The 27,066-nt window shown below is 44.8% G+C and overlaps 1 protein-coding gene across 1 annotated transcript in view; it reads left to right on the forward strand.

The window, feature by feature from the left end:
* LOC149371663 (cell adhesion molecule Dscam1-like) overlaps positions 1–27,066 on the forward strand; it is a 216,518-nt gene that overhangs the window by 151,279 nt on the left and 38,173 nt on the right. Inside the window, exons 3-7 of the mRNA XM_089565899.1 lie at positions 8,071–8,232; positions 11,444–11,593; positions 18,426–18,628; positions 19,909–19,996; positions 25,623–25,883. Coding sequence (XP_089422025.1) covers positions 8,071–8,232; positions 11,444–11,593; positions 18,426–18,628; positions 19,909–19,996; positions 25,623–25,883 — 864 coding nt within the window. The remainder of the gene's footprint in view (positions 1–8,070; positions 8,233–11,443; positions 11,594–18,425; positions 18,629–19,908; positions 19,997–25,622; positions 25,884–27,066) is intronic.

Genomic DNA, 27,066 nt, shown 5'->3' on the forward strand with positions numbered 1-27,066 from the left:
CGAGCGAGCCAGCGACGAACTTCGTCGGATGCGTCGCTGCAAAATGTTGTATTGCGAAACCTTGGGGAGTCTCGTATTGTATCACGCTCGATGGACGCTGGTGCCATTGGCCTGACGGGGTGTCTCGTCTAGCGGATGAAGCGCACGCCGACGACTCGCAAAAAGTGAATTCGCAACGGCGTTCAGTGAATTTTTTATGAGCGGGTAAGGTCAGCCGTGAGAGTTTATTACAGAGAGATTTGTAAAGAATTTATGCATGCGAGCAGGAATGAACAGCTGCGGGAAAAGCCTGCGCTTAAACGCACTTTACCAAAAAAATGCAAACTTTGCGACTCTGTGAAGCACTAAACATAGAAAAAAAAACGTATCTTCATTACCTGAGGCGTCTCATGCTAATATCCATGATAACAACGTCAAAGCGAATCAGCTTGGTCCATATGGCTTAATTATTATGCGGTTTAGTCGTGAAAAAATGGATACAACTACTTGTTTTCTTCAATTCTTATGAAGGGTGCAACATTGGTACCGTGCTTTCATAGGTAGTTTTTTGGCAGTCGGATCTCACATCTCCCAGAGGAGTCTTGTACTAAAACTGCTCTTTCGACTGGGTGCGTGCGAATCGGAAACAAGTGTTAGCATTTGTCTGGAGAATTTCAGTGAGGAAACTGAATTGAAAATGGTCGGTAGAACGAACAATAGCCCCTCTTCCATTCGCGCTATCACAGCCCTCCTCTGTCCGGTCGTGCGAGCTCGAAAATGAACAAAGCTGGAAGTAAGTGAAACCAAAACGTCCCAGCAGCCACTTGCTGGCGCACCATGCAGCTCAGCTACTTCTTTATATGCTTTTATTTTCTTCTTGCTTGAGTCGCCGCCAAACCACGATGCCGCTGTTATGATCGATTGCCGCATGGCTTGCAAGTGAAGCTGCCAGTTATCTATCATTGTTGCGCTTGTTTTTGGTTGTCAGCGAGGAAAAGCTAAGCCAAAGCGGCACTCTTGGTATCACTAAAATGCGAGGTAAGCATATACGCTCCGTAGAATCTTTCCCATCGGTTCTTTCTTATCTTGTGCGCACTTTTTTTTTCTTTTTCTTTTCCAATGCGCTGTAGCCAAGCTTACTCGCCACATGAGTGAAATTAGTCGCGACGGCCGGTTTATTACGCTGTCACCGAAAAATACAATAACAACGTGAGGGATCCGTTGCACGCTTGTAGCTCTTAATGAATTCAGACAGTTTTGTTGTTGTTGTTTTTTTTCAGGAAACGCATTAGTTTCTTTTTTTTTACATGTTCGAAGACAACTGATGGGACACTCGTTGTTGCTATGCAGGATAAGCGTGCGTAACACCGGTTGCCTAGCATACGACGATACACTTATATACGTGGCCGAGTTATTGTTGCGAAAGGTGCTGACTTCAGCACAGCTCGTATTCTGTGGTGATTATTTACCCAAATAGTTATTGTGCCTCTCTACTCTTTCTACCATCGGTAGCTATAAACCATCTGTGATCTCATCCCTTATAAAAATGATCTATAGACTCTCTATTGACTCGACTGCCCTGCTATACATATTTTCTTTTGTCTATAGACCGTCTATTGAAAAAAGTATGCTACAAGTGTATGGCCATAAATCTAGAGATCGTCTATTGACTGTCTATAAGGTTTGAATTGCCTATACACTTCTATATAGGATTTTTCGATAGAAAATCTATAGTCTTTATAGGCCGAAGTTTATGGACAATCTGCAGACTGTCTAAATAAATTTTTATAAAGGATAGCTGATAGTGGTCAAGCAATGCTATCGCTGGCTCAGGTATCAAAGATGAGGATAACCAATATCATGGACACAAAATTATATAGCAAAAACGCAATGATTGCAAAATGAAATGGCTTATGTGCTAATTTTGAAAAACGTTCGACGCTGATGTGCGATACGACGCACTGTTTGTATCAAAGTTCAGAAGAAAATAGGTGGTTACAGAGAATATTTTCATAGGAAAGCAAGCAGATTATTATGCATTTTGTAGCTGACCGTGTTCATGAAACACCATTCCGAAACAAGTACAGAAATAACATTGTCTCTATATTTGTTCGCAAAAATTTCTTATCTTACCTATTTATTTTTATAGATGCTAAAAGTGGCAGCGTTTTACAGTAGTTTTACCATGTAGTCATGCGAAAGCATAGCGAAGCGACCGTTTGTTTCTTGTTCAAATGTATATCAAATTCGTATGCAGACTGGAAGTTGAGGTGTTACGTGCACTATGGCTCCTTAAGTTTTGCGAGTAGTACTGGCGATTTTCACAACCTAGAAGGCTAGTTCAATATCTGACACGGCGGAGTAACGAAGAACTCTTTCTGGAACTAGCCTAGGTGGAGTGATGTTTATATTTTAAAATTTCGCGATATACTGGCGCTTGTTCCTGAATGGTGGCAGTCTCGTGTGAGCGAAGCAATCTCGTTGTCTGGGGTCTAAAGTAGCACCAAGGTTTTACCGGAAGTAAAGAAAAAATGTATATAACTTTTTATTGAAGGATAAACGTCGCTCGAACTCTGTATGCTTGTTGAGCAAGTCTCTCTCTATACAAAGGTACTACTCAATCTAGTTTCATAATAAGCTATAATTTGCGCCAGCGTCAATTTGTCTGCCCACCGACGACTCGTGCCAGTCGTCGCAGTTTATGTTTTCTCATTGCATGCTTTGTCTTCAACCACTACTTAATCCACCTAAACACATTGCTCTTGTCAGTGGTGTTACTTTCGTAAACGTTCAGTAGACATCTGTGGATGTCGAACTGCCTGCATCTTTGCCTCGTCGAAAACTCCACGACAGCCAGTTGCTTTTCCTTGTAATTCATTAGTAACATGCACTGAAAAATATACATCAGTTACCTGCGAAATATTCATAAATTACCTGCAAGAAAACTTATGGTTATTCTAGAAGAGTTGCTACTGAACAGAAATATGCGTATATGGGAGGACAGCTTACCCCCTTTTTACTCCTTTCTGTTAAGATAAGTATACTTTCGGTACAACCCTCGTAAAAGCGAAAAGGAAGAAGTCGCTGTCTGGCCCCTGAAAGCGGCCGACCTGAAAACTGAGCGGTTCATGGTCGACGCGCGCTTTAAAGAGAACTTATCATCAGTTAAAGTCAATGACATGGTCGAAAACTAGATGCGAAAGTTTTATCATTTAGCACCAGAGGTAAACACGACCCAGTGACGTCAGTCCTCCTTGCGCAAAAAAAAAACAAGATAGAAAAGCTTGCAGCACTGTCGCTTCCATTTTAACCAATAAACCTGCATATTTTTCCTCTTCGCACTCATTTATTTTTGTTAATCACGTGGAACATTCAATATTTGTTTAAATTTCGAGTCATGTGTGGGACAGAAAGCGTGGAGAAGGGTAGCTTTTTTCGGCACGCTGACGCTTCTAATTAGAACCTCTGAATGTGCGGGTGAACTACTTATACAACGGAGCAAACGATTTTGTTCTGCGTGGACCGATCCTTCGTAAGTTAGTTCGCGAGGCCGCCGCAACGTGGCAGCGATTTCGTGAAAATGTCCGATAGCAAATAATAAATGTGAAAAAGGGATCAATAACACCGACCGTGACAGCGCAGGCGTCCAATATCCAGCAGCCAAAATTTACTTAACACCGCCTGTTGTGCACTGGCCAACAATACCATGCGCACTCTAACGGCTACTGTCCTCAACATGCTTTATGCGATTACCTGGAGAGAAAAACTAGATGTACGGTCGACCACCCACCGCGCTGATGCCTAACTACAAAATTGAGATGTGGTTGGTCTTGCGTCTGTTCAAAACTCCAGAAACCTTTCTCGGAGGGAACTTCCAAGAAATGCTTTGTTACTATTGCCCATACACTCAACAAAAAACAAAGCCGCCACGGTGGCTCAGTGGTTATGGTGCTCGGCTGCTGACCCGAAAGACGCGGGTTCGATCCCGGTCGCGGCGGTCGCATTTCGATGGAAGCGAAATGCTGGAGGTCCGAGTGCTGTGCGATGACAGTGCGCGTTAAAGAACACCAGGTGGTCGAAATTATCCGGAGCCCTCCACTACTGCGTCCATCATAGTCTGATCCGCTTTGGGTCATTAAACCCCATAAACCATAAACCTAATATAAACATTTAATGCCATTAAATTGTTAACGAAGTGAAGAGCGTACAAATAAAGTAACGTGACCTACACGCAGCGGAGAGCATCGCGGCGTAGCTAGCATTGCGTAGCAGAATGCACACTTTCGTCCGAACCTTAGCGTAGCCAAATACGAAGTTCGCGCTTCTCAGCATTCCCGCAGTAGAAGAAGCGCTTTCAAAGGGATACCGATAACAGCTAATCCAATTTTTCTTTCCGACATTTTATAACTTAGCTTCTAGCGGCCGCGTGGACGTTATTTCAGCACAGAAAGACACGTGTTCTGGAAATGCCCACAAATGGCGTCGCTTAAACTAGGCATGCTCTCTCGCTCCAAGAAACGGAGAACGCCGCCGTCGTGTATCCCGTTAGTTTCGCAGAAGCTCCCACTGCCATTAAATCGAACACAGACTCCCGTTTCAGCTTTCCGAAACGCTTTCGCATAAGTTTCAGGTATTCGTAGCAAAAGTTGCGTAATATTCACTTTTGCGCTACAATTATTAACGCAACGACAAATGCAGTTTGAGCCGAGATGACGTAACAGGAAAGACGGGGTCTGCAGGCTCCGACCTTTCGTTGGGGACCGAGTTGAGCACTTACATAACACGGGACCAGGAGATTCTGAGAAACTCCGTCCTCAGCCTGGCGCGCACACCGGCGGTCGAGTCGCGGCCGCTCCAGACTTGCTGAGCTACACCGAGGCCGCTCGGCAGCGGTTCGGCCGACAAGAGCCGGACCTGCGGTGGCCAACGGCGCAGGAAGGGTGCCGCCTTGCCTACGCGAGCGGGGCACGCGCGTCCGAGACTCCGCCGCCGTATTGTTATTCCGGCCGTGCGTTGCGCAGCGTTTCCGTTCTCGAAGAAGGGTACGAAGGCGCCGGCGGTTCGCCAGCGCGCGCTTTGTTGCAGTCGCGCGAGGCATGACCAGCGTGCGTGTGCCTTATACCGGTATCGATGCCCGGACGGCCAGTACCGCCTCTCGAGCTGCCTTTCCAGCTGCCGCACCGGCTGCCATTGTTACCGCTGGTACGCACGACACGGCGCCTTCTTCTTTACTCTAAACTTGTTAACGCCTGCGTGAGGGTCGGCTTTAAAGAGGTATTATGCGATAAGCTCACGCCGCTTCGTAGTAGCTGGCTCTGGCAAGAACGTGTCTACAGTTCGGCGTGTTTATTCTATTCTCCCATATCTTTCGTTTCTTTTTTTTTTTCGTGACGACATGCAATGTTTCCTCCGAAGGCGACGTGTACGGAAGTCGTAAGCGTGCTACGGTTTTGGTGTATACGTGTTGTGCGACTGTTGATCGCCGCGTGTGGTTTAGGCTTTGTTAGTGTCGATTCGCTGGGAAAGTGTACGAACAAAACACCAGTCGTGAAAAGCAGGTATACTGAAGCGGGGGAAACATTACGTGCACAGCGTACTTATACGCGCGTTTAGTCGAAATGGGCTCGCGACATGTTTGGCGAAGCTGTGTACCGAGAATTACCGCATTAATCGCTTTAGCTTTGAGAGGAAACGTTGAAGCTTACGAAAGCATGTTTCACATTAGTCTCGTGCGGAGTGAAGCAGTAGGGTTAGGTCGTTAATAACGATGACAGGAGTGAAGCTGCAAATTTTAAGATGACAGGGACGAGGGGGTCCAGTCGAAAATACTAATGGCTTGTTCCAATCGGCGATCTAGAGCAGAGCCCGCGAAAGAGCATAAAATCCGTCTCGGACAATAGTAAATTGGGATTTGAATTCAAATCACCCATTAAAACATGCTTTTCGGTTCTCGGAGCAAAAAAAAACTTGCTCCGGATCGACGATTGGAGTGCGCCTTGACTGACAATCTGCAGTGTACCAATCGGGAGTTTTAATGCTCTTAAGGTTACTTTTTCATTTTTTTTATTATTCTTAAAAAGCGGTCGGTTATTAAGAAATACGGGTCTATAAAAGACCTGAAGTTCCTCCAAAGGACGTCAAGACCGATAACGATGAATATTAAGCAGAGCCGCACAATTATTGACGTACGTTTGCAAACAGGCATGAGTAATCGTCGACACCGCGCTGATTTCTGAAGCGCGTCCAACTCCTCTCGTTCGCTGTATACTCGAGCTCGGCTGGTTGAAGAATGGCACCGCAGCTTCTTATCGTAATTGCTGGGAATTGTTCTGACGATGGACCAAAGTAATCACCGGAAATGAGACACATAAAATGCGCGCAGTTTGTTCTGAGGAGGTGTTTTCGATTCGCATGCCTTAATAAAAGCGAGCCGGTTCAAACCGGGACTGCCTGCCTGCCTGCCTGCCTACATGCTTAGAACAAAAATCGCGTGCTTGTGTACAGCGACTAACAAAAATTATATATAGCGCATTACGCAGAAATGGGGCACGGCGGACAAGCCGTTGCTTTTTAGAGTCGTTTCAAAAGCGTTCTGATGGGCCCTTTGCAGTGGGAAGAAGTTTCAGGAGTTCGTTAATGAAGTTAATTGAGAAACTTTGTGAAGCCCCAATCTCGTTTCTCCCGCTCAGAGAGGATTTTCGTTTTCGTATTTAACTCCGAAAGCTGGCACACCTTTGTAGATTAGTTTGGTCATTTGGAGAATTATCGCTATGTCGAATTCATACAGTAGGTTCCGAGCCAATGTGTGGTTTCTGTTAAAGCTTTCTTTTTCGGGTTTGGAGGCTGGTCGAGGTTAAATGAGCAGGCCAGGACTTCGATCGTATTCAGAATTTGCTTATTGCTGACTGATCACCCAGCCTGCGGAAAACGGGCCCCTATACAGACGGATTCTTAATTCATTCTACAATTTGCTTCTGAACTAAATCAAGCTGAAGCCTAATGACATGTTTACCAGGGAAACTAGATTTAGTCTATGTTAAGGAGGGTACTGATTTTTTCTTTCCAGATGTTACTAGTCAATGCACATATTTCACTAATTTTTATGCTGCACAATAATTAGTTCAATGAATGACCACCTCTTGAACTGCCCTCCATCCTGCCCTTTTGTTTGTCCACAGCAGTACGCTTTAGTTGTACGAAGAGCTCTCTGATTGTGAACTGACGTTTCTCATAGACACTGCTATGCCTGTCTCGATAAGCAATGCAAGCATATTGGCGTCTCTTACAGATTTTTTATATTCTTGCTTTTCGGAACTGCTAGCAAGGTGCATTTCCGCTTCCGTCCAGTTTATTCTGCTTAAAAGCTAATTTTATAGCGTGCAATATCAGGGCCTCGATCTTATTTCAAACAAGAAAAATGAAAATTTTTCTTTCACGTGAATCCCGCTAAGCGGCATTAATTCATTTGTCATATTTCGTAACAAATTTGTTGCATTCGCGTGCTGAAAGCTACGTGCATACCTGTACTTTATTGTAGTTATATGCATCATCTTTCGATTTTGTTGCCTTAACTGTAGTCCGGAATCATTTTTTTTTTTTCAAAGAAATCAGGATGTGTCATGTCCAAGTGGCGTTTTGAGCTTGCCTGGTGTAGTATGCTTCACTTAGATTATAAATTTCAAGGCACCTTGCTTGTTTTTTCACAGCTGCCGGAATAATACAGCTGGACAAAAATATTAAATTTTAATGTTGCATTTCTGTCAACAGCTTAATTCATAAGTTATAGCTCGCTCTTCATTCAGGCATTTGCAATCATCCTGCTACCCGAAAACCTAATCGAATGAGCTCATTCATCACTGCAGTAATTACTGCCATTAAAAATGCCTTCATTGATTAATTTCCATCGCTTCTAAGACCCCAGATCATTTACTTGCACCGACACCGCCTGCGTAATATTAATCCTATTTCGCATTAAGAGCTACATAGTCTCCAATATAAATTTTAAAACACACATTAATGATATTGTCGATCAATGGGCAATGAGCCAATTATCTTTTTCTTATTTGTTTTTATTTTTTTTTTAATACGCAGTACTCAGGCGCCGGTATGACGTCAAGGTCTACGAGGAATTCGTCATCAAAGGGAACACCGCAGTCCTCCGCTGTCACGTGCCTGAATTTGTTCGCGAATATGTGACCGTCACAGCGTGGCTCATCGACGAGACTGTCAAGATCAGCGCCGGATTCCATCGAGGTACGTTGGGTTTTCTTCACATACTTCAACACATGAAAGAGAAAAACAGCGTGTTTTTGCAGGCCCATTCGACTGGCGAGCCCCGAATTGAAAGACAGATGGACCTTCTCTTGAGCTGCATACTACCTAGTTTCCCGCGCATTCCTACTGTGCTCTCATAAAACAGGTCGGTCTGACATCTCCCGCCAGTGGAGCCTTGGAATCAGGACCCCACCCACAAGCTTCGAGATACATTCCCCTGATTTTAATCATCAAAGTTTACCTACCGACCTAGCTGTCTACCTACCTGCACTGCTGCCGAATTTCGCACGCTGTTTTGTCAATGCCTATTGCTTGTAATGGGAGCCGAAACGTAAGAATTCAAGCTCCAGTTATAAACCGTGTTACGGTCGGTACACGAGGAAAAAACATGCCAGCGATGTTGACGCGTGGAGGCTCCGTCAATAATTTCTAAAAATTAAGAACTGACAACATTTGTTTAATGTTCACCATATTATCATCATAGGGGAGGTTCCGGCCAAGTATTTAAACGAAAACAATTGTGGCTGATAAGCTATAAGCGTAACTTTAGTTTCGGAAATTAAATGCAGGAAATCATTGCCTAATGTTTGTTGTACATACGTGAAAAACGCACAAGGAAAAACTCAAAAGTCAGAGTTGTTCTTTAAACCTCATGCCACGAAGCCATGGTACTGAAGCGCAATGCTGCAATTAAATGTATATATTAATATGCGCACGACCTCGAGAAAGAAAAGCTGATCACTGATGCTCACTGATTTCTTTCCATCTTCCGTGCAATTATGTACCAGAAAAAAAAGTCTTGGTAGGGGAGTTCCAGTGTGAAATACACTGAAGTTTACCTTCTAACATACTCTGTAACTCAACAAAGCAATGAAGCGTGTGCTGTGTACCCGTATAAGTTGAGAGACGACTCTATACCGGTAAAGTAATCGGCGCGGCGCGGTTGGCGCGGTGCCTACAATATGTGCGACGCATGTATGAACGCGATAACTAGACTCTGCTGCTCCTGCCACTGTTGCCCCAGCTTCCACAGGGGGCCACAGCTCACTGAACGTGGCGAACGAGGCGAAAAGGTCCTAATCCCCGGGCCGGGCCATTCCGGCACGCAGCCACCGCTAATCCCGTTTGAGCTGCTTACGCATTCGCTCGCAGCAGACCGCCGACGCCACCGCAGCAGCAGCAGCAGCGACCGCCGCGTCCTGCGCTTCTGTCGGCCGAAAAATGATGCTGCGGCATCTCCCGGTTCTCTGAATCCATACATGCACATAAAGAAGGCAGGCTACTCATGACAGCCGCCGACCACCTCTCTACAGCACGGGATAGGGGTAGGGGCATTTGGCTAAAGTGCCTGCCCGCCTGCCTGCTTGCCTGATTGCATGGGCTCCGGAAGCAAGAATGGCGGTGGGCCGAACTCCTCGCTTGCACTGCGAGCTACGGTGTGTGGAATGGTGCGCAGGGCTCTCTCTGTTTGCCTGGACGGCAATGGGAATGCCTTTAGTCTGAACGGTGGCTGGTGGGCCCCCAGGCGATGAGGGCCGGCGAACTGGAGTCCGGGTGTGTGCTTCTGTTTGTCGCTGGCCAGGAACTAATCAGTTTTTATCGAGGAAAGACTCCATACTCCGAGCGAAAGAGGCCTGAACGTTCTCAGGGGTGGCCAGAGTATTTGCGTAATCAACCTGATTGTGCTTTTGCTCCGTCGGCAATGACACTGCTGTGCTGGTGGTTGCTTACGCGCTCCTGACTTATACAAACAGCATTTACTGCGTGTGTCAACTTATATTTGGGGCCAACAATGAAGCAAAGTGATTGTCTTCTTTGCTTCTGCGTCAGCTGGGCCCGCTCGTTTGTCATTTGTCTAAGCCCGCTTCATCGCGGCCTACGTCAAAACTAGCAGGTAGGTGTTTTCCTTGTGTACCTATGACTTATTTTTGGGTTTAGAACCTCTTACCCCAAAACAAAGAGTAGCTCAGAATTGAGAAGGAGTTTTCAGTATCGCATTCTGTCCATACTTCCTGTGCAGTGCACAACTTCAACGGAACTTAAAGCACAAAAAGTTTGTATTTTATTGATAGTTGAATGGGATGTGGTTTCCGTCTCTGAAATATCTTCCATTTTTCAAACGACCACTGCTATCGCATGACAGTGGCTGCCGTGTTACCTGACCGCCCTTCCTTACAGCAAACCAAGCATGAACAAACAGACAACGTTAAACACCGCTGCATGTCTGTGATACTGTGTTACCTGACTACTAATCAAATGTATTTTGTTTCAGTACTTTCAATGGAGTTTGTTAAAATTGCGTCGCATTTGTTTTTATACACTGATTTCAGTGCTTACAAACATATTGGCTTAATTACCCATGCTTACGTGTCTAACACGGAGTAAAATTGAATATGAGCAGCAACACCAATTCCAAACTACATGAGGTTACGAAACAGCTGATTTAAAACGTAAGATTGTTGCTTTCTTGAATCAAACGACTTTCAGAGGCACTCAAAAGCGACTTACTTCTACGTGCCATGAAACTCAGTGTCCTGCACACTCACATTTATCTTGCCAACCACTGCAGACGCCATCTCACCCTGTTCAGGCACAAAACACTTCGCGAGAGCTATTCCAATCGAAATTTTTTATTATTATTATTTATTTGAAATACTGTTGGCCGTGGGGCCGTTACAGTGGTGGGGCCTGACACTTGAAAAGCAAAAAGGTTTCGTCGATTATACAAAAATACAAAGTGAATGTTCATCTATACAATAATTTCTTACCGCGTAATGTTTCACTTTTTATACAGAAGCAGTGTTAGTAAATATTCACTTGAAAAACTTGTTTGTTTGTTTGTTTGTTTGTTTGTTTGTTCTCCTCCTCCTCCAAGAATTTCTCCTCCAAAGAAATTCTAGCCGCCGCGCCCGGGATCGAACCCGCGTCTTTTGGGTCAGCAGCCGAGCACCATAACCGCTGAGCCACCGCGGCGGCACTTGAAAAACTGTTATTTCACACAGAAAAGGAAAAAATAACAAAAATAATTCTACATTCCTGGCCTTCACCTTAGGCGAGTTGATTAGGCGTATGACACAAAAAAAACTTTTTTAGTGCGAAATGAAGATAGCTTTTTCGAAAGTTGTTAATGTTTGTTAATGTTTCCCGGAAAGTTGTTAATGTTTCCCGGATCACCGCATTGATTTTTCAGGTGACCGGTACAGCCTCTTTCCGACTGGAGAGCTGCACGTACGTCGTGTCGACGCCACCGATGCCATGTCTCGGTACCAGTGCCAGACGCAGCATAGGCTCACCGGCGAAGTCGTCAACAGCCCGTCGAGCAGGAAGATCACTGTCAGAGGTGGGTGTAGTCGCACGCAACTTCATCTCTCTTTGGAAACCAAGGAACGACACAAGCTCGGCAACCAGCATCGGCCCCCACCTGCGTTATGCAGGATCGGTCGCCATCTCACTCGCACGCTTTAAGCACTGGCCCGTGTCACAGGCGCCGCGGTCGGTCTTGCACCGCAGAAATGCCGGAAAGTGAAAAATTGGTATTTGTCGTGGCCAGTGAGTGGAAGTAAGCGCGAAAGAGGTTCACGGTGTTAGAACATGGCTATTCTCGAAGCAGACCGCCTAGAGATACCTCCGCGAATTTTCGTACGCGCCTATTACCAAACATTTGTTTGCAATAAATTTATTAAGGTAGTCAGTAACCTGCTGCGAAAATGTCTAAACATTATTTTATTACTTTATTTTTAAAAGATAATAATGAATAATTAATTTAAATAATATAATGCGTTGAATTATTCAATCAAGTCAAGCGGCGCAGACGAATCTATTTTTTCGTCCACACCTGCGAAGCGCCTCTGTCATCCTTGTGTGCTTTGTTTCTTCCTTTCTTCCTCTCCCTTCATATAATTTTGAGAGAGTACACGATCACGAGAACTGTGTGTAGAGAAACTTCAGCCGAGCAGCTTACGTGCTTTGAAGCGAGCAAATGACGCATGCTTGGAGAAGTTCGAGGGTCGGAACTGATCGGAGCCATTCCAGCCCTCCCAGTGACCTGGATTCGCCATGCCTGGAACCATTGCTGGAACGAGTGCGCCCTTGCTACGTGTTTGCCTCGCGTTTGCTGCCTTTATCGAACGAATGTGGTCGTGCCTATAGGAGGAAATGCATGAGCAATAAGCGACTCCATAGACGTTACCGGGAGTACGTGTCAGCTGCTGCTTGCACCAGAGGTCGTTCCGTACAGCATGTTAACTTCCCGGCAGAGCTGTCTTTGCCAGACGCGGAAGCTCCGAGCAGAGACATGGGCGGCTGCGCGAACATATGGCATGGTTCGCACGGTTGAAGTTTAAAGCATTACTGCAAGTTTTAAATGATGTCTTATAATAACAGCTTTGCGGAAGCCGTGAATGTTCAAGTCCGCAGGATAAATGGATGCAAAAGAATGTTTTTGCCTCAACATACTCAAGTTTCGTATTTTCAGTGAAAGAAATTAATTTCGTTTTAAACTAAGAAAAAAACAAATATACACCGTCCTGGAATTTCGTTTCTTGGAGATGTGAAAAGTTACAGGTAAAGCAACGCGGAAGTTTGATTTTCTTTTGTTTTTCGTAAAACTAGCTTCCGGATGTTAAAGCTAGTTTGCCTGGCTTCGCCATTCTCACAAACGTAGCTGTGGAAGGCGTTGGCAAAAAAAAAACAGTTTCGTAAAGCTAACGGTTGAAAACACTGTGTCAGTCAGGATAAAACTGACCGTTACGCACGGTCATCATTTGGCAGCGCCACAATGACGGCCACAATTCATTTTTGATGGGGCGAGCAGCGCGTACTTGATAACGCCCATCTCCGGAAAGTGCTTGAGCGAGTTAGCGAACAGTTATGGCTATGGCAGTGTGCGAGCAAAGCTACTTTAATGACCCTGGAAACGACAGCGATAGAAAATGGATTCAAGGATGTTTGGAACTAAACTCTCTGAATTTAATATCTGACACTGTCCTCCTACTCTCAATCCACCTTGACGCTCATTTTTATCCCAATGTTCCCCCCACAGTTTGATAGCACAGTTCGAACTTTTCGCATTAAAAGATTTTCAAAGAATTTCATTCCTTTGCATTCGAAGCGATGGCTTTTGTTCTGAGTTTCGACTTGGCGCACGTCTCCGTTGAAAAAAGTAAATAAATGCGAAGCGGTACCTGGCGCAAAAATTGTGTTTTAGAAGAAGTTACTCTAAGACTTATTTTTATATTATGTTGTGCTTGAGCTGTAACGCATTTAAAAGAGAGAGCCTGGCTGTTTCCAAAGCTTTCTATCATTGCTCGTAATGTAGTAAAGAGCGTTTATCCTAGAAAGATCCTAGAAAGACAGGCACACATGCTTCGTCAGGGCTGTATGTGCATGCGCAGTATTGGCGTGCTGTACGCGGTAGCTCTATGCTATAAGTCTCTAACGACGGTATGACAGCGATTTTTGAGTGTACTGGTTCGCGTTCAATAGCGGTGAAATCAAGTCGAAAATTGACAGGGTACATCTTTTCTTCGTTCATTATGTTTTGCTTTTAGATGATATTAGACCTCTAAATTGATCGCTTGAAGCATATATATCGCATCATTAAAAGGACCTTTCTTTTGAGGTGTCCGCGGTTAGCAGCAAGAACATTCAAACAGCTCTGAACCCTGCTTATCACTCATTTTTGTTGGACGTGCCAATAAAAACTCAAATGAATAAACAGCTTTCTCATGCTTCAGCAAATATATTCGCTTCCAAAGTAATCCAGGTTTGTGTGGATTGATAGACAGCCACCAGAGAACAGAAATATATGGTTAAATTTGTTTTGAAAGTCGAAGATGGGGTCGATAACCAAATTACGAGAAAAAGCAAAGATTTCAGTGCATTTTCAAGCAACTGTCATTGAAGATCGATAACTGTCTAACATAATTTTCTTTTTGTTTCATCGCACGATAAAGCATATAGAGTTCTTGGTTCCTAACTTGGAGTTGGAAAGGCCAAAATTTTATGAACGTGCGCTAAAAATTTGGACTTTCCGCGCGGGAACCGTAATTTTCCTCATTGCTTGCGTGCTGATCGTATTTTAATGAGGAACAATACATTAATTTCGACGGCTGTGTTTATCAAAAATGCAAACAAGTGCAATAGGCGAGAACTCCGCGCAAAAAGAAAACAGCGGCTGCGAGTGGCTGAACTTTCTCTCAAAAACTTTGATGCTTATTATTAATACGAAATGAAAAATTTTAGCACGTGAATATAGCTTGTCATTGTCATATATTCTTCGAAACTGAAGCACTATTTTTCCTAGGAGCGCTGGTATATATACTTCGCACGCGTCAATTCTTCATAGCGCATGCATTTGTTTCTAGGGCACATTTGGCAGCTCTGCTATGTAATTAGACAGCTTACATATGAGCGCGTAGATCAATACCTAAATTTTTAATTCTACCGCCATAGACTGTTCTGGGCACTTTTGTGGACTGATTTCTCATGAAATATATAACTTTCTTTCTTCTCTGTAGTCGTCTGTTCTGTTGATGATTGAATGCGCCGAGCATTTGGGCCTGTTACACTATACCAACGAAACTAGTAATATCTCAGTACGCTTTCACATGCAATGAACAGGAACTCGGCACGTATTTCTCCAGAGCCATTTGGCTCTCCTAAAAATTTTCTGGATTAGTTGTTTATAAAAGGTAACTTGTTGCGCTCTATCTTTTATAACAGTTCGCGCCACACTTCTTCAGTGCTGTAGCCGAAGACCGGGCATCCAAACTCAATCGTACACCCCTTTCAATGCTTGCATAGGTGGCACTCGCGACCACTTACGCACGCTTCCTCTGGGGACAAGCCACCGCCTCTTATCTGTCGGTACAATGATAGGTGAGGGTCATGGCTACAATTTTCCGTTTCTAAGGTGCCTTGCGACTTTTTTCTCCACCGGCAGTAGCCAAAAGGTATCCCCTTGTCTAAAAGTGGCCGCGTGCACTGTTTTGTAGCATTCTGAAAGGACCCATTCTGCTTAAGCGCTAGGCTCCGCACACAGACAAGCGTGGCAAAAACCTGCCACAAAAGTAAAGCTAAGTTCTGCTGCTGCCTGCTCACTAACCTCAAGAGTCTAATTGTAATATGTTATCTTTTTCCTTTTAACTCTACATTTCCTTGACAGGCGCCTTTGATATGCGCATAACGTGACGTCTCGACACGGTGCGATGCTTTCCCGCCCGGCTCAACGTCGCGCAGTCACCCCTGCGCTAAATACAGGTCGCCATTGAAAGTCTACAAATGTTGCACTAAATTATTAATTTCTGTTGTCGTCTTTGAAAGTATTTAGTGCACCAGCAGCTCCTGAATGCGCCAGGATACGTAGTCCTGTCGACACATTGCACCGCATCAACAGATATGAAGAAACGAAGCGCTTTGACGCATTTTCGTGGCCATTGGCAAATTCTTCATCTTCTTAGAGCGCTAACACCTCGGTAGGCGCTTTAAATTACGAGTGAAAACTCCCTCACCGTAGAAACGGCATCTAAGACCTGCGATTGCACTGTGTCTACATAATTCATTCGTGCACTACTTCACTACCTCATTCTGCGAACAGGCTCCTCACCCTATTTATTAATCGACTTCTAAGAACAGCAACTGCAGCCCATGTTTTATCAAAATTACCTATGAGGATAAAATGGCGCCATCGTATATGGAATTTCTTAAAGACTTCATCCACCAAGGGCATGCCGGGTAAGATAAGGTTTCGTACTTGGCTTGGCTAGTGTTAGGCCATAAACGTGAATACTGTCTCGGATTAGGTAGTTGCGATGCGATGCTATAGGCTGCTCTGTGTGCCGATTAAATCTGTTAACTGTCAGCTTTGTAGCGGTAGCTACATTACGCCAGGTTTTCGCCTATTCGCCTTCGCAGCAGTTTGAGCCGTGGCCGCACTGTGACGTCACACCACGGGCCTCGATTCTCGGGCAACTCGGCTCGTCGCGGTCGCCGCGCGGCCACCGCTTCTGCCGTTGGGCGCTCGCTGCGCCCTCTTTATGACGTCACACCTCGCGCTCCGCAGCTGTGATAAGCGAGGGTATAGAAGGGGAAAGCTCGCGTCGTCGCAGCCATAGTTGAGGCCACAGTATGAGTGGTTAATAACAACATATCTAACTACAAGCGAAGCCTAAGTGCAGTCGGGGGTCTGTAGCTGTCGCTACTCGACTAGGATTAACCAGAGCTAAACCACAGCCAATTTTTCCACTTATGCAATACATTTAACAGAACTGAAAGTTCAATGTTACACGGGTATGAAAACTTTCACAACATTTCTTGAAGTTCGCCACTAGGAGACTGGTATTGTCACGATTTAATTCACGTTCGCGGTCCAACACAAGCCAAGGAAAATGTGAAAGCTTATTCTCCAACATGCCATTGGTAGACAAAGTGCAGCACCGCAAGTTTTCTCTCTAGGTATGTATGAAAAACTTTATGCTGCAGCTGGCTCGTTTCCCGCATGTAGTTAGCGAGCCCGCCCACTAGCGGCGTGGCCGTCGCTCTGCACGCGGTATTTGGCTTACAGGTAAGGGGAGACTTTTAGGCTTTATTTTCGTAAATTTGGCGAACTTTTCAGGTGTTTATTTCACAATGAAATTTTCATTTTTTTTTCAGTGAATAATATTTTCTATATATGACTTACTGAATTTTTCAGTGGTTTATTGTAGCAGCCCTGTGTGGTCAAAAGTCAAAGTCTATGTCAACGTTTTTTTTTCAGCATTAACAGCTAATTTGCCACTAAGAACCGTTCCAATGGCTGTTGAAGAAAGGATTGCTATCGTCATTAAAAATGCAACGCAAGGTAAATGAGATGGTAGCAGGCAAAACCGCAAGTGGATGTTTACGTCTGAAGACTAAGCTTTCACGTTTTCGTTGGGTTGTCGTCAGGATTGAGCGTGAGTGCGGGGCATCGTGGGGTCTGCGTGCTCATGGCAGCGATGGAAGTGCCCCTCAATTGTCCCGGTAGCCAGGATGTAATATTTTTTTGTGATGATCATGCACGTTTTCGTGTCAGTGTGCTATGCAGCTTATAAAAAATTCAACTAGGTACTCCAAGCGGGTGGTGATTGAGAACAAACTGTGCTTAGCTAGTAGGCGTCAACCAGATGTTTTTTTCTCTTGCTAGCGAAGCAATACCTGAAATCACACAACCGCGCTGTTTATTCAATAGTATCATCGTCGCATCACGCCTGTAGTTTCCATACTCGGTTGAATTTCAGCTTTGAATGAGAGTACTTTGTACTCAACAGCCAGCTGGCTATGCCTTACATGTCAAGAATGAATGAATGAATGAATGAATGAATGAATGAATGAATGAATGAATGAATGAATGAATGAATGAATGAATGAATGAATGAATGAATGAATGAATGAATGAATGAATGAATGAATGAATGAATGAATGAATGAATGAATGAACTGTTTATTTAGAAAGGGAGGCTCAAGAATACTGACATTGTCTGTTAAAACCAAATTTCGAAAACTGGATTCAGCGTGCTTTTATCGCTGTGTTCAGTTTAAACAGAAATTCCAACCTTCACTTACCTGGAATATTAAACGATGGAAATTTGGGAGAGTTGTTAAATGATTTTGTCGCACCACGAGGCGGACACGCAGAAGGGGAAAGGACCGGACGGAGTGCTCACTATCGACTGGGAAAATTTTATTACATGCACAAAATACATACGATCGATTATCATAAGAAAAATGCCTTACCCATGTTATTGCTTTTCGACTCGTGACGCTGTATCACGTATATTTTTTCTTATTACTAAAAAAACACAGCGAGACAGGATAGCGCATGTCCTGTCTCATCGCCGTCGTCGTCTTTTTGTTCCTGCTCTGTGTTTCTTTAGTTACGATGTATTATTAACATGCCTAAGTCTATTCACTTTCGTACAGTTTTGCTTGTCTGTTCTTGCACTGTGGCCTGAACTGCTCATGTGAAGCCATTCTTAATAATGTGTGCATCAATAAACTTTATTCAGGTGAGAGTGAGGACCTCTGCCGGTACATTCTCCTTCTCAGTGTCGGTCTTGTGGTGGCACAACATAATGTGTTACATAGTACACGTGCCTTGATCTAATCAATTATATATCCCATCCCCTCTTCCTCTGCTTTTGTGGCGCCCGCAGAGTCGTTCGCCATGTCCCCGCGCATCGTGGACAGCCGGCGGCAAGTTCGCGCCGAGCAGGGTCGCTCGGCCGAGCTTCCGTGTGCAGCGCAGGGGAACCCGGTGCCCGGCTACCAGTGGTTCCGCAAAGTGCGCGGTCAGGCGCTGCCCGTACTGCAGGGGGGCCGCTTCCTGCACCTGGACGGCACGCTCGTCATCAACCAGGCACGTGCACGTCCGCCTGCCCTCCCCCTGAGCGCATCCGCCACACAGGCTCCCGTCACGGAGTTTGTTAGCGGTGAAGAGCAAATTGGGTACAAGTGCCGCCAGCCAATCAGAAACGCGGCCGTGCCAGCGCAGTGTATCTCGGCGTCGTCATGCGTAAAAAAAACAAACAAAAACAATCAAGTTGATTGCTAGGAGGTGGCAGGACTTTTGCATTTGCGTTAATGGCGGAGTGGTTTAGAGCACTGAGTTTCTAATAGGCACTATTTTTCGCACGCCTTCTCTGACGGCTCAGAATGCACGTTGAGTTCCGCACCAGTTCGAGCAGACTCACAATGCGGGGCAGCAGCATTTACATGGAGCTGCAGAAGTCCCGTGTTCGACCGCATGTGTATGGTTTGTGATGAATCTTCAGACTCTGAGCGCAGCAGTGCCCACCTTCTCTGGCTCCCAAATATTTTGTTGCGCTTGAATGTAATTAAAGTTTATTTGTAGTGTTACGCCTGTATTTGTGGATTTGCTACACCTGAATTGGTATCGAGCTGCTCTATTTTTAAGCACGTAGAACATGAGGGCATCAGATAAAACAAAACCAGGAAATTAAAACTGAAAAGCTCCAATTCACTGGGATTGCTTTTTTTATTGTTCTATATACCTCATTAGGCATATAGATATATGCTGGGCATAACTCAGTTCTCAGATTCGTGTGATGGGTCTCTAGGGTATTGGTTAATTTCGCACTATATAGAGTCAGGAAAGCTTCAGGCATTTTTTATTAACCTTAGAAGGCGTTTCACTCATTCTTCAGCCAAGAATTTCAGTGACAGACTTATGCTTTAACTCAATTTTGTATTCGTTCATATGATGATGGTGGAACTGTAAAACATCGCAGAACAGAAAGGACCCTGTGCATGAGCAAATAAAAGTTAGAATTCATTAGCAACACAAAAAAAAAAACTGGTTGCAACGTACAAATCTTGAGCTCGAAGTATATGAAAAAGGTTTGATAGTAACTGCAAATGCGCATGCTAATATTGAACTATGACCCGTTACAGCATGAAAGCCAAATAAAAAACAAAATTTTAAGGGCTGATGCTACAACTTCGGGTAGAAACCGAAGAAAAAACAGATACCTTTAAGTGCAGTTATGATTTAGGACACTTTGTAGCGCCTTTTCATCCGCGTAGCTGCTAAAAGTGGGTGATCGCATTGTCGATATTTATATTCTGTAAAAATTAGGAAATGTTTGCATATACTTACTTTTATCTTGTTTTTCGTAGGTGGCGGTGACAGATGCGGGGATTTACACATGCTTCGTGAACAACACTTCAGGTTCAGACACCACTGACACGGAACTGCAGGTTTCCGGTAAGTTAGCCTGGCATGCGCTGCTCTCTCTTTCAGCCAGCTTTAATTCTGCATGCTCTTCTAGTCCGAAACTCACGACGATCCCGCCACGTGGTCGACGCTAGTTATACATATATGCCTGCTCAATATAGATACTGCAGTCTTTGTTTTAAAGCGCAGCTCTTACGCGCCCCTTCCTGCATTCCGCATCGTCGCCGGCGTAACCAGTTGTCCAAGTAACAGAGTGAAACCCCACCTGGTAGGTGCCACCGGAAGATCTCGGACCGTGGCTAGCATCGTAACACGCCACCTGGCAGCGGTGGCAGGTGGCGTATGAAAAGCTGCGCCCAAATTTCGCATTACCGACTACCGTAATCGTGTGTGAATTTTTTTCTATCAAATAAAATACGAAGATGTTATTTTTAATTACCAACGAGGAAAATTTTACTACATCTCTCTGTTATGCTTCCAAGTTCTCCGCGTTTGCTTATAACTTCTATTGCATTTTTAGTTTAACAGCAGGCAGATAGTTTCAGCGCCTTCGGTGACATGACGAGTGTGGAAGGGACGTGGGGACGAAAAATAAGAACGTGACAAAAAAACAGGCTCGTTGCTTGCGAATATGAATGCATACTAAAGCAGTGTCCTTTATTTACTATTAAGCACCTCCGACGGACACCGAACTTATTTCCCAACTGCCAAAATCATGTTATTTCGGTACCGGTTTATATTCTATTTTTTTACCCATACTGCTTGGTCACAGCCCCTACGCATCACTTATTCGTAACCCAGAGAAAGAGAAACGCAGCTTCTGTTTTGCAAACAAAACTGCTATATAAAACAATCCACAGTAAAGTGCCCTTTAAGGCATGTTTATGCGTTGAATATGCAAAAAGAAGCTTGTCTAAAGTGACTCTGCACTGAAGCGAGGCACGCGAAAAGCCAGAAACACACTGCAAAGTGAAAAGGCCATCGAAACTTTACATCACGCCATGTTTTGGTGAAACAATAAAACAGTAAAGGAAACCTAAAATGAGGTTCAAAGTTTGCTCTCACGAGAGCAAGAAAATAACAAAGTCAAACAAGCAGTCTTTACACCTCTACAGAAGCGTCTGATTTTGACACGTCGTAGAGGGCCCCCTAAACGCTTTCCGGCAAAATGGCACACAAATCAACAAATACAAAGCGGATGAAAACAAAAAAAAAAACACGTTTTCTTTGTTCTTGAAGCGCGCTCGTGGCACACAGACTGAAACAATCCAACGCCTTCTTTGTTGCGCTCGACTGCCAGCGACTGACAGCGTGGCGTCGCTGAAAAAGCGTATTGGACACTCATTTGCAAGGCAGATGATGCCGTGACACTGCGCTGTCTTTATTGCTTCCTGGCGGCCAGGATCATGCCGGCCAGTTTCGGTTCCCTTGTGCTTATTCCTTGACGTCACCGAACCGCTCCAGTGCATTCCCCTCGGGAGTGTCGACATCACGAAGCACTCGGCGCTGGTGTCGGGGTTGCGTTAGACGTGTTCCCGTAGCGAGGTTTGCTTTCTCACGCGTGAAATGCTTGCCGGCTCCAGAGTGCCTGTCTTCTCAGAGTTAGGGTGTCCTTTGCAGGAGCTCCTTTGCTTAACCCAGAGCGGTTTAAATGGCTGGTCGCACCCCTTATATATAATTGCGCAATTCTTAACGGATGCGCCAGACATACCATAGTTAATTCCTTGCGTCACTCTCGGAGACATAGAGAGACAGAATAATCTAAAAGCAGGAAGGTTAGCAAGACAAATCCCGGTATGCAACTCTACATGTGGAGAGGGGGATGAAGAGAACGAAAGAAAGAGGTAGGGAGAATGCAAGGCCAGAGAACAATATGGAACGTGTCTATGGGTGTCACTACTCCTTTAGAAAAAGGGCGCACACAGAGGATCTATAGATTGCAGCACAAGAGTGTGTACCTGCTTGTAAAGCTTTTGAAAAGCGCTTTGATGTCTTTCTTCTCAAATGATGTTTGGGGCCAAGGCCTCAGGATTTGGCTTTCGTTAGGGAACGACAATGCATTCACCGGAGCGCTGCATCCAAGCAAGCTCGTTCACAGTCAAACTTAGGACGGTCATAAAGTAGGTGCGGAATTGTCTCTTCGCACCCGCAATGCTCCCTTGCTGGAGAACCTGCCATTCCGATGAGGTGGGAGTAACCATACTTTTTAGCGCCACTTTCAGCCAGTGCCAACACAACAGCATTGTATCACAGCGGGGGATACTCGATGGTAGCTTCAGTTGCAGGAATGGGTCAAGGTACTGCAAACGGCGTCTCAAGCCTCCGAGGATAGTGCATACAGTAGTCACGTTGCGGGCAAGCACTAGTATATGTGCAGTTTAGGCTCCTGCCAGTGGATTTGGGACAATGTGCGCAATCCCGTAGTCTGCATGAGCAGCACTGTCAGCTAAGTCGTTGCTAATAATACCACTGGTAATCTCTGGTAAATGAAGTCGTCACCTTTCTTCCAGTATTCGGTGGTGTATTTGTGTGACATCTGTCACTAGCTGCTCATAATCGCCATGCCGTAACGCTGGTTTCAGACATATCAAGGCAACTTTAAAATCGCAGAGCACAGCCCACCTTTGAGGTATTTCTGAACAATGGACTGAACAGCCGCACAAAGTGCAGTCACTTCGTTCGGACCCAGGGGAGGTTGTCTAGTGTGAAATTTGTTGCTCAGTAGTAGCTCGTCCTGCCGATTATCATGGCACATGCTTAAGTAGAGGGTGAGACAGAGCCATCCGTGTTTACGTGAGTACGTTCAGTTTACTCTGCGTGCGTTAAGGAGAGCGTCATCTGATTGAGAGAGAGATTCGATAGGTAAGCCTTCTTTGCCACTAAGTACGCACGCACGCACACGCGCACACACACACACGCACGCAAACGCACGCACACGCACGCACGCACACGCACGCACGCACACGCACGCACGCACACGCACGCACACGTATACACGCGCATACACGCGCGCGCGGGTCGCGCAGACATTACAGCGAAGACGCAAGTCGTGCCGCCAACGACCTACGCGTTAATCTTTCGCCGTTCAGACTCGGGGGATTTTGTACTGCGTGCGTGGTCTGGAGATTTCGAAAGCTCTTCAGGTGACGCGAGTGCTGTACCGTTCCTTGCGCCACAGGGGTCTGGTCTTATGGCCGGGGTTGTGCGCTCTATTGAAGCGTTTAATGTGTTCGTACTTTCAGCGTCGGTAGGTTGGTTGGAATAACTTTGTTCAAGAGTCAGATTAGGATCACAGAAGGTAGGCGGCCTGTTTGGCTAGAGGCCTGTATCTATGTCCCTCCACCGAGTTTAGCCAAGATCTCTATGTTGTGGGGAGATCGGGATAGGAAAATTAACGTGTGTTTTTTGCAAGGTTTAGATGCGAAAAGCATATTCTCAGTGTCTGCATATTACGAGGACAGTTGGGGCAGTCTGAATCGCTGCTAAAACAATAAATAAAGCCTGTGCAGGTAGAGCGGTACGTTGGTTTGTATTCTACGAAGAATTCGGGATTGCTGTGTGGTAAGATGTGGGTGTGGCGAAAGGAAGAAGTTACTTTCCTCTCCCATGTGTTCGCAGTGTCCGCTTACTCGTTGCTTGTAGAGCTCTGTGTCGTTCCCTAGCACCGAACTTGGCCAGGTGATTGAGGGCGCCCGGCCAATTACGCCGCGAGGCCGCTGATGAGCCATCTCGTTTCCCTCAATCCCCTCGTGGGCACCTACACAGTGAAGAGGGACGTTGACTTGGGAGACACTGTCCAGTGGTTCCTTCGAAGTGCTGCACAGTTCTAGGCCTACCCAGCTAATTCGCAAGAGGGATTAGGGGAGCCTGCTCGAATCCGCTCTCCCAGCTTTGGTATAGCATAGAGGCTTCCTGCCTAATATTTTATTTTTTCACCCCAAGGTGTGCCAAAGCCTATGTGTCCTTATATTCACTCCCATTTGTTACTACACTTGTTTACATTTTTACATATTATCAACTGTTCGTATTTCTTCATGTATGGCTTGAATGTTGGATTCAGTTTCCGGTGTGGTGCGAGTGGGTAGATCATTGAAGGGACCAGCTGTGTCCGCTTAGGAATTATTGGTGCCTGGTTTAAATATTGCGAAGGCATCTGATTCTGTGTTGGAGTGTGACGCGTTTGTTCATATGACGAAGTGTCCGGAGTGCGGTTTGTGGTGTATGGCTTGTGCTTGGCATCTTTTTTTTTAAGATAAGATAAGATAAGAATTTATTGAGTACAAATCGGTTACATAAATTCAGTATACAGGCGAGGGTCCCAAAGTCAAGCGACTGTCGCGGGACCCCCGGTAGATTAATACTAACTTGATTAAAAACAAGCAGCATCACAGACAGGTACAATTAGCAGTAATAACAATGGTATTTTAAATAAGTAACATTTATATAATGAGAATGAAATAGATTAGCAGGGCAAAAACAAACAGACAAGCAAAACCAGAATAACAACCCACTATAAATAATATTGTACAAAATACACCGTTGTGAAAAGACATATAAACAAACAATTGAGAATACAAGGATACAGTTGTCAAGAAACAAAAAACAAAGTAGAAATTTCTAGCAAATAATTAAGGACAAGAATTTTCTAAAGGGAATAGAAGCAGTTCACTCCACATTTTGCTGCAAAAGAAAACTTTTTAAATTCGATTTAAACATAGACAAAGACATAGGCGATTTTAAACTCGGGGGTAAATTATTCCACAGGGAAATGCATGCAAAATGAGAATGACGTTTTCCATAATTAGTAAAAACTTGGGGAAGCAAAAAATTTTTTTGAGCCGCAAATCTCGTAGGGTTACAATTTTTCAAAAAACATTTGTCGATAAATTCAAAAGAAAGTGCATTGTTCATTAATCTAAAAAACATGATGGCTAGGTTGTAATCAAATAAATGGAGTTGATGATTCATGTCTTGGGGATGTTGACTAATTTGGCGTTGGGTGAAAGTGGGGGGCTGGTTTCATTTTGTAGAAACCTGATGGGTGCGAAGCGCCAAATGAAGCGCGAACAGGATAACTTTAATGCGAAAACCAAAACAAAACAACAGCTGTTGGGGAGAAAATACAGGCAGGATTCATTAATACTTTCACGTAGCGGCCTTCGCTACGTGTCTGTTAGAGTCAGTCTCCCTCGACTACGGTTTTCTACTTTTGTTGTACCCATTGCAACTGCCTGCTTCGCTTTTCATTTCGCGCTGACGTATATCCTGATCTCTTTTTTGTTTACATACTCACCGATCATAACCCTAATTTTCCTCTTCTTTCCCTTCCCCAATGCAGAGCAACAGTTCTGACAATGACCCCTCAGGCCGACCTCTCCGCCTTTTTTTTTCCATAATAAGCCTTTATTGCTCTAGTAAAGAAGCTAAAAATGAACAACTTTTCTTCTTTCTTGCGCTTTAAAAATGCATCTTACAATTTTCTCAATGTTTAATGTGACCTTCGTATTATCTCACGTTGCATTAAATACATTGTATTCAACTTGGCGACCCAATGCCTGCATGCACGTTTGCTATACCGGCTGCGCTGAAGCCCACTATTTATTCTCTCTCCTCTTCCTTGTCTCCGCCATCTCCTTTGATGCTAACGCGTCAACAGCGCCGCTGTCGGTGGCGGTGATGCCGCGAAGCCAGAAGGTTGACGTGGGCAAGTCGGCAACGTTCAACTGCTCGGTGAGCGGTTTCCCGGTTAATGGCGTCGAGTGGTACCGCAACCAGCGGCCGCTGCTAAGGGGCGTCAGCCACGCACCCTACAGCGTCACCGTGTCACCCGTGCGTCGCGAGGACCGCGGAATCTACCAGTGCTACGCCTTCAACGACCAATCCTCAGCACAGGGAGCAGCGGAGCTCACGCTCGCCGGTGAGTTGGCAGAAAGAATTCAGCCGGTCGGTCCTGTCACTCACTCACTCACTCACTCACTCACTCACTCACTCACTCACTCACTCACTCACTCACTCACTCACTCACTCACTCACTCACTCACTCACTCACTCACTCACTCACTCACTCACTCACTCACTCACTCACTCACTCACTCACTCACTCACTCACTCACTCAGTCAATTAATCAACAAATAAATACTTTTTATTTATTTCTGTGGATTACCCTTTGTACCAAAAGCATTATGAAGGGGAATGGAAGGAAAATATTTCAATTAAAGTTATGAATACTTCCTAGCCATACAATCTTAGCTAAAAGAATTTGCAAGTTTGTTACGTTCTTACTTATAGAATATATTCCCTAAGGTACTGCGAACAAAAGAATGACGGCTTACGGGGCGTATTACCGAATAAATAACAATCAACCAATAATAAATTAATTAATAATCAATGAAACACTCATTGATTGATCCGTGAGCATCTCTGTTTGCCCATCTGTTTACCCATCCGTCTTCGGCCATGAGCCCTGACAGTTCTTGACATGTCACAAAAATATGCAGCCAGAGGCTACTTCTTCAACTATACATTATAAAAATACCAATGTTTATTGAAGAACGATAACGGTGTGTTGCTTCCTTTACCACTGAAAGCTACTGCATATGACGTCAAGGAGATAGCATGGCGGCAAGGTTATCTGGCAGCTCCACTGTCTTATGTGACGCTGCTGAGAGGCAATAGATAGTGAAAATTGTTGCAAAACATGACCCTAGATGTAATAAAGCTATGGAACAGAAATTGATGAAAAAAAGTCTTGGTTGCTAATTTAAGTTTATTTATGTGTCCTCAGGTAATTGCGAAACACTGGCCACCGTGCAACCCCAAAATCCTTCCTACGCATTGTGCCATTAATACCAGAGAATCAGCTTTCGAGTACTCATCTTCCAAACCGATTTATAAAGGTGATCGGCAGAAAGTGCCGTTCAACTCGTACTTCAACGCCGGCTCCTACCTAAGCAGAAAATCATATGCACAAAGTGCTGTTCATGTATCGTACAGCTTTTTTTTTTTGCAGTATATTTTGCGCTCGCTTTCGCTTTTCTGGCCTATTTTATTGAGCGACTTAAATAGCCTTAGCTAGGCGCTTAACCATCTCATCATGCCT

This window comes from Amblyomma mixtum, chromosome 1 (assembly GCF_055824585.1).
Source record: "Amblyomma mixtum isolate Tamu chromosome 1, ASM5582458v1, whole genome shotgun sequence".
Taxonomy (NCBI): domain Eukaryota; kingdom Metazoa; phylum Arthropoda; class Arachnida; order Ixodida; family Ixodidae; genus Amblyomma; species Amblyomma mixtum.